Source organism: Sinocyclocheilus anshuiensis, unplaced genomic scaffold (genome assembly GCF_001515605.1).
Source record: "Sinocyclocheilus anshuiensis isolate Anshui unplaced genomic scaffold, SAMN03320099.WGS_v1.1 scaffold1290, whole genome shotgun sequence".
Lineage (NCBI taxonomy): Eukaryota > Metazoa > Chordata > Actinopteri > Cypriniformes > Cyprinidae > Sinocyclocheilus > Sinocyclocheilus anshuiensis.
In genome coordinates this window covers 223,198-231,577 of record NW_015558599.1, presented here as the reverse complement: position 1 = coordinate 231,577, position 8,380 = coordinate 223,198, and the positions used below count along the sequence as shown (strand labels likewise).

Below are 8,380 nucleotides of genomic sequence, written 5' to 3'. Positions count from 1 at the left end.
AAGAGGAGACTGATTTTCCTTTGCTAAAGTAAGGAAACTTTGCTTTTGAAAGAAGAAAGTCATATACACCTAGGATGCCTCAGGGGTGAGTAAAACCCAGCCTAAATTTTAATTTTTGGGTGAACTAACCCTTTAATGTCTAAACCGCTGGCCACAAAAGAGTATATATATGAATTATTTCATTGTACTATATCCTTCTGTCCTCAGTTAGATGTATGTCCAGGTCAGTATTCAAAGTGTTGCCTTAAATGTTTTTAGTCCGTTATCAGACTCACTGTTTTGCAAAATGCAAACACAAACACTATGGCAAAATTCATTATCCCCATGTTTCTTTATCATGGACAGTCTTCTAAGCAGAGCTCTTATGTTTATTTTATACAAGACATTAAATGTGCACCTTGTGTGGCGATTAAAGTGTTAAGGTGGCTTAATGCTGAGAAGATGAGCAATTTAATTGTGCCCCTGCACCAGTGTAAATTATTATATTATCTGCATCACATTTTAAGAATTGCTTTCCTGCAACGTAAGTCCATATCAACAGCTAAATATCATTCTATCACTGCACTAGGCTCTATTTAATCGGTTGGTACCCTTGACTGGAGGTCAGAGGAAGTTTTCCCCAGTTCAGATCAACAGACTTGAAGTAAGAATAATGTTTGTTTGTTTGTTTTTGTAATTTTATATCCTCCTCTCTAAGATTTACGTTCGTTTTGCTCCTGCATTGTCATGCTTTCTGTAATTTTATATTTTTGATGTGCCTTGTACTGATAGAAACTAGGTATAAAGAAAACTGACCCCAGCACGTTAACAGAAGAGGAAATCACACGCTTCGTCAGGCTGGATATTGACCCTGAGTCCATAACTTGGCAGCGAGGTATGATAAATATTCATTTATCAACGTGTATTGTTGTTTTCATTGTTCTTATACTATAGAGATGAATGATCTGAAATTTAAAATTAAATGAAAGCTGAGTGCATCTTTAATACTAGATCATTTGTGTAGGTTGCTATTCGTTCTGATGTTACTGAAAATTACACATTTGTACAGTATATACACATTTTGATGAAATGTAAATCTTCTTACATTTTTTTTTATAGTGCTGGACACAAATGATCGTTTTTTGAGAAAAATCACGATTGGCCAATCTCCAACTGAGAAGGGATTCACCAGAACTGTGAGCATCACACATTACCACATATTACTAAATGCTTTACATACTGATGAATAAGTAGACTCAAGAGACTTGATTATTTAATTTTATAAAGCCTGTTCAAAAATAAACTGCATAACATTTATAATGCCAAAGATGGTTGTAGCTTCTAATAGGCAAATGATTCAGGCCATTAAAACAGCTTTTTTTGTTGTTGTTAGGAGTAAAGTATTTTATGCACAAACATTGTTCAAATATTGTTTGTTCAAACGTTACGTTTGTCTAGCCAGACGCAGCACTCATGCCACAAGACACTGCAATGGCCAAAGATGTCCACCTGATTAACATATGCAGCAGAAGAAATATGTTTTTGTGTTCTTGTTCAAAGAACTTATGAACTTTTTAATAGCTCAGGAGTTACAAGTTAACATTTATTTCTTTCTCATATGAGCCATGGGAAAGTGTCTTGTCTTTCTGCAGTATCAGTATCAGATGTTATCAGCCTGTTATCATTGAACTGTCAGGAATCTTTTACCTTGCTATTCAACGTTCCTTGAGGGTATAAATAAAACTGACTTGACAGTTGAAACGGACAAAACATTGCATATTTAATCAGTTGTAATGACAAGAAAACCAAAGCATTTTATCTTATTCTGTTAGCAGGCAATGCCCAGCAACTTTTTTTTTTTTTTTTTTGCAGGCCCAGTTTGACATCACTGTAGCCAGTGAGATTATGGCAGTTTTAGCTCTCACCACCAGTCTGGCTGACATGAAGGAGAGACTTGCAAAAATGGTGGTGGCCACCAGTCGCAGTGGTCAGCCTGTCACCACCGAGGATTTGGTGTGCTGCTGTCATATGTCTCATTTTATCTCAAATGAAAATGTCTAGGTGTTCATCCTGTGTTGATTCTGTAGTGTTTGTGTCTTAGGGAGTGTGTGGAGCTCTGACAGTACTCATGCGAGATGCCATCAAGCCAAACCTCATGCAGACACTTGAGGTGAGACGAATTGTCCTGGTTGTGTATATTCAAGTTAATTTGCAAATCACCTAGAACTAAATAGGCCTTCATAGATAAATTATTCCTTATTCATGCCCAACTCCACCAGTTGCTTAAATCAGTTTCCCAGCTGTTTTCTTGTCACTTCTTCTCTGGTGTTTTAGAGGTGTGTCTTAAGTCTTTGTATGAACACTTGTTTAGGGAAACCCTGTGTTTGTTCATGCTGGACCTTTTGCAAACATTGCACATGGAAACTCTTCAATCTTGGCAGATAAAATTGCTCTGAAACTAGTTGGACCTCAGGGATTTGTGGGTAAGTTAAACAAATCAAAACCACCTTTTTGTTATTGGCATAATTTAAATCTATCTGTAAATTGAAGTGCCAGCATAACTTACAAACTTTGTAACTAAAGTTATTTAACTAAAAAGGTAACAATTTAGTTTTAAAATTCATTGTTAATTATTAATTTATGTAAATTAGTATGAGTTAGGGTTAGGAAAATTATTTGTTTGATTTTCATAATTATAGCATTAGTTTATATATTTTTTTCCTTTTACAAAAAAAAAGAAGAGGCAAATAAACACCCACGTGACTTTAAATCAGCATACTGTATACAGACGTCAGTATATTTTATGCAGTATTCACATGCTTGAGTTTTCTTACACCACGTGTGTCGATGTTGCAACATTTTTATGCTGTCTGCATGGGATGCACCAAAGCAAATCTTTCAAATCCATTTGGCCTGATGTTGGAACTAGTGCAAACACAAGTCAGAAATTTACTGAGGTATCTGTTTACTGTCAGTGACTCACGGTGCAGTGCCGCTCACATCTGGTAGAGACAGGGTGTTAAAGTACTTATGGGACATATTAATTACAAAATTGTGCAAAAATTTAATTGTTTGGTAGTCTTGGATCCCATCAGTGTGAATTCATAAAGGGTTTATTGTTTTCTGCCAGTCACTGAAGCAGGTTTTGGAGCAGATATTGGAATGGAGAAATTTTTCAATATCAAGTGTCGCCACTCTGGTCTGAAGCCTCATGCTGTGGTCTTGGTTGCCACAGTTCGAGCACTTAAGATGCATGGAGGTGGTCCAACGGTGAGTCTGAGAATACAGCACAGTAATTTATTTACTTTTTCATGTAGATTGTCACTTTCTCCCACTTAAACATATAAATTTGTACAGGGAGTTGATAAATGTGCATTGCATTGTATCTTTTCTGTAGGTCACCGCGGGCACGCCTCTGCCAAAAGAATATATTGAAGAGGTACTCTAAGATCGTTTAATGGTTTTTCTTGCTAGTCTGTGATTTTTATAGATAATGTAGTCTAGTGATGTGAGTAGCTAAAAATGTAGGTGTTCTAAAACTTTTTCACTGGTATTACCATATGTATAAATAAAGTTTTGGGAGTGGCAGCTGCATTTAACTAAAAGTGAATCACAGGAGTCACTCCAGAAACATTTCCAAAACGTAATGTTGTACTGATAAATTTGGTTTGAACTCTTGCAGAATCTGGCACTGCTGGAAGCCGGCTGTAGTAACATGAGGAAGCAAGTGGAGAACGCTCAGCTTTTTGGGGTTCCAGTAGTTGTGGCTGTCAACGCTTTCAAGTAAGATGGCACCTGCTGATTAAATCTGCACAATACAGATTTTAAAAATAAATTCATCAGCTTTATGCAGAGTAGGGCAAGTTAAGGGTTTTTAATGTCTATCAAAATTCCTAAAGCTTTGTGTACTGACTAGTTTGTTACTATTATACAATAGTTTACGATGGACAGAAAGTAACCCAAAAAATCAGTGTGGTGCCATAACAACATCTTTGTCACTACTGCTGCATGGGTGGCCCCACACTTGCTTTTACTTTTCATTGCTTTTTAATAGGGCTTGTGCTAATAGAATTAATTCAATGAATTTTGTCTCTGACCTGTATGTTCATTTCATAAGGAATTTTCCTACAGTCAGAACAAATCAAAAATCTTAAAGCGTACCTATTATGCAAACTTCACTTTTACATGTTGTTTGAACCATAAATGTGTGTTGGCAGTGTGTGTACACAACCACCCTATAATGATAAAAATCCACCCGCTCCTTTTTTTTAATCTGTATAAATCATGAGCAGTTTCTCAGAGCTTACTGATCACAGAATCGGTAAAGTGTGACATCACACTTTACCAGCCTCACCCACGATAGTTGACTGACACAGCCGTATTAGCCGTGACCCCGCCCTGAGTCAGCCGCACACACACTATCTGCCATGTTAATCTTCACGCCAGAGCATTTAAAAGCAGCATTCAAGTAAGAAATGTCTTCTTATTAGAGCTATAGAAGTTGTTCAGTCCAGAGCAGTGAGTGATTTTCTGCTTTTATTTTATTGTTTGGGTCATATTAACAGCGTAGACCCAAACAGCAGTCAGTATAGGTACTGTATATTATGCTGCTGTCACTTAATACACCGATCTAATATAGACATTCGATTTCTTTCCCAGCTGTTTAACTTCACAGACATTAACGGACTGTGTTTTTGTAACTTAAGTGTGTTTTTAACATAAACTTGTGTGTGAAAGAGAACTTTTAGTACTCACATGCATGTGACAGCCGCTCTCTGTTTGCGTGCTTCGGATGTGTGCGTCCAGAAAAACGTATATCAGAAATGTAAACTGATATGGCTTTAAACCCCATTATTTCAGCGCGATATACATGATAATCAAAACCAAACAGATGTTTTTTGGCAGAGATCTGAGATGCAAGCTAAAATTGCACAGCCCTGTTCTGGGAAAGGGGGCGGGGAGCAGCAGCTCATTTGCATTCAAAGAGAAATGGACTAAAACGGCCTGTTTCTGCTTCCACTCAAAATAGACATTTTCAAAATGATATAATAAATGATCTGTGGGGTATTTTGAGTTGAAACTTCACAAACACATTCTGGGGACACCTGAGATTTATAATACATCTTGTAAAGAGGGGCATAATAGGTGCCCTTTAAATTACCACCTTTGTGGTGCATGTCAGGACAGCCACAGTTGCACTACAGGGCACTACACCCCTCTAAATACATAAGGAAATCGGGCAACAGAATAACTATCGAGCCATTCCCACAGAGCATGTTCTTGCATTCAAAACACAGTGGTTGTTTAGTATAAAATGCAGTGGTCTCAAGATACTGTTTTCTTGAGTACAGTTTTTTTTTAACTGCTTCTAGAGTAGTTAAGCCAATATGAAATCTTCTGAAACCCTACAATAAGTTGTGAGGAAAATAAATTGGTAAAACTTTAGATTAGCGAACACTACTCACTATTAACTAGTTGCTTATTAACATGTACATTACTAACATTGGCTGTTTATTAGTACTTATATAGCACATATTAAAGGAGTAGTTCACTTCCAGGATAAAAATTTACAGATAATGTACTCACCCCCTTGTCATCCAAGATGTTTATGTCTTTCTTCAGTCGTAAAAAAATGTTTTTTGAGGAAAACATTTCAGGATTTCTCTCCGTATAATGGACTTCTATGGTGCCCCCGAGTTTGAACTTCCAAAATGCAGTTTAAATGCAGCTTCAAAGGGCTCTAAATGATCCCAAGAAGGGTCTTATCTAGCTAAACTGTTGGTTATTTTCTAAAAAAAAAAAAGTACAATTTATATACTCAAACGCTCATCTTGTCTAGCTCTGCGTGAACTGTTTTTTTTTTTTTTTCGGTCCAAGACAGTTAGGGTAGGTCTAAAAACTCCCATCTTATTTTCTCCTCCAACTACAAAATCGTCCTACATCGCTGCAGAAGTACCGACCCAGTGTTTACAAACTGAACATGCAAAGATCAAATGCCCTTTACAAAAAAAAAAGTGTCAAAAAAGCGATTTAAAACGATAATTATCATTTCATAATCATGATCATTTATTTGAGTAAAGTGCTTGGGATAGATAATGAGTATCATTTGCGAACTGAGTTTCCAGACCATGTTAAACAAACTGTTGTATAGCTCATGTGCCATTCAAACTGAATCTTGCCATCTCATGTGTGCAGGACAGACACAAAGGCTGAACTGGGTCTAATCTGTAAACTAGCCAAAGAGGCAGGAGCGTTTGATGCTGTGCATTGTTCTCACTGGGCTGATGGAGGCGCTGGTGCTGCAGATCTGGCTAGAGCAGTGCAAAAAGCAGCAGACTTACCCAGCAGCTTCAAATTTCTTTATGACATTGAGGTAAAAAAAAAAAAAAGAATGTTAGTGGTGTTGCATTATCATTTGTATAATAAATGTATCGGTTTTAATTTGCAGGGCGGTATGTGTTACACACAATATTAGAGGGTTTACTCTGCAGTCATATTTTACAGATGTACACATTCATACAGTTTGCTAATTCATTTCTGTTTCAGTTACCTATTCTTCAGTTACCTATTACCTATCTTACAGTTACCTATTGTAGACAAGATCAGAATCATTGCGCAGAAGATCTATGGTGCAGATGACATTGAACTTCTTCCAGAGGCCCAACACAAGGTGGACCTGTACAGCAAACAGGTATGAATAGCGCATTGATTGTCGCCTGTAAAGTAAAGCAGCATGGACCACTTTTACAGACTTCTATGACTCATTTCCACAATTATTAACATTGTTTTTTTTTGTATTTGTTGTGGTTTCCATTTACCACTGTTGGAAGTTTCTCCCCTTCTGAAACCCTGCAAATGTGAAATGGATCCATTATACTTGAAAGCAAACAAGAAGGTAGCTAGCCGCACACTGAATCCAATAAAGACTGGAAAAGTCTAGCAAAACTTTTTTTTATTTTTAAAAATTGCATCATGCAGAGTGCATGTGAATTAAAAACAAGTGGACACGAGCAAGCAGACATTTACGCACGTTGCTATCTTCAGTGCTCGCTTTACAATAAACATTCACCCTTTTTCTAGTTAGATTAACAATTAAGGGCAATCAGCTGAATTCAATTATCAAAAGCAGAACTCCAAGAGAGTCTGGTCATTAACATATATGACAGAATTTTACAAGTATACAGCTACAATAGATGAAATAACAGAAAAATAGAATTCTATGTTATTTCATCTGTTGTAGCTGTATACTTGTAATATTCTGAAAATAGCAATCTGCTGAAACGTCTGCTTGCTCGTTTCCACTTGTTGTTAACTTACATGCACACTGCACTTTCTGCACAATGCAATTTATAAAATAAAAAATGTTTTGCTAGAATTTTTCAGTCTGTATTGGATTCGTTGTGCGGCTAGCTACCTTCTTGTTTATTTTCAAGTATTCCCTTGACTCTATGCACCTGCAGTAAAAGGATAGCTTTTTTCCTATTTGAAGCACTACAATTTTTCTTTAGTTTTTAAGGATCCATTATACCCCATTTTGTACTCCCATCATGGCTGAAAAACAGGGGTTGGATAATGGATGTAGGACTGGGGGGTGTATTTGTGTCTCATTACAGATCCTTAAACATAAGGTTGCCATTATGTTTATAAAGTTTTTTTGTCTCCCTCAAGGGTTTTGCAAGTCTACCCATATGTATGGCAAAAACTCATCTGTCTCTGTCACATGATGCTGAAAAGAAAGGTGTGCCTACTGGATTTGTTCTTCCAATTCGTGACATTCGTGCCAGTGTAGGGGCAGGCTTTCTCTACCCACTGGTTGGCACAGTAAGTAGCGTAATATGAACATTCACGTTTTTACTAGTGTTGCTTTCGTCAACGAAAATTATGACTAAATATCGTCATCAACGAACCTTTATCACGTGACGAAAACGAGACGAGACGCAACGTAAATGCTGGTCATGTGACGATGACTATAATTAAATGTATAATGCAATATTGTTGACGAATAAAAACGAGACTAAATGTGGTTTACAAAATAAAAACTATGCTAAAATGTCTCTTCATTTTCGTTGACCAAAACGAGACGAAACGAAATGTTATAACGTTATTTCGTCTCGTTTAGTCGAGTTATTATTATTATTTTGCAGTATTTCTGTTTCCTGTGTCTCACTTCAGGGGCTGCATCAGGTCGCACTGCGCAGACGCAGGCGACGTCACTTCCTCAAGCCCCACTCGCGGCATTATTTAGACCAGTGTTTCCCAACCGGGGTGCCGTGTAAAAAAAAAAAGCCTTTTTTAATATTTTTAAATTGCTAAAATGTTCAAAAAAAACATCTATTATATAATATCAATTTCTGATGTCGCCAATAATTAGAGATACACAGAAATTTCGGCTGCCGAAAAA

At 36.9% G+C, this 8,380-nt stretch overlaps 1 protein-coding gene across 1 annotated transcript in view; it reads left to right on the top strand.

The window, feature by feature from the left end:
* The first annotated feature begins 211 nt into the window (after window positions 1-211).
* Window positions 212-8,380, top strand: part of LOC107680103 (C-1-tetrahydrofolate synthase, cytoplasmic-like) — a 9,589-nt gene continuing 1,420 nt past the window's right edge. The window contains exons 1-13 of the mRNA XM_016475872.1: window positions 212-223; window positions 569-643; window positions 772-874; window positions 1,099-1,175; window positions 1,852-1,992; window positions 2,081-2,149; window positions 2,351-2,462; window positions 3,110-3,249; window positions 3,377-3,418; window positions 3,662-3,762; window positions 6,175-6,352; window positions 6,563-6,670; window positions 7,648-7,800. Of these exons, the coding sequence (XP_016331358.1) occupies window positions 212-223; window positions 569-643; window positions 772-874; window positions 1,099-1,175; window positions 1,852-1,992; window positions 2,081-2,149; window positions 2,351-2,462; window positions 3,110-3,249; window positions 3,377-3,418; window positions 3,662-3,762; window positions 6,175-6,352; window positions 6,563-6,670; window positions 7,648-7,800 (1,311 nt within the window). The remainder of the gene's footprint in view (window positions 224-568; window positions 644-771; window positions 875-1,098; window positions 1,176-1,851; window positions 1,993-2,080; window positions 2,150-2,350; window positions 2,463-3,109; window positions 3,250-3,376; window positions 3,419-3,661; window positions 3,763-6,174; window positions 6,353-6,562; window positions 6,671-7,647; window positions 7,801-8,380) is intronic.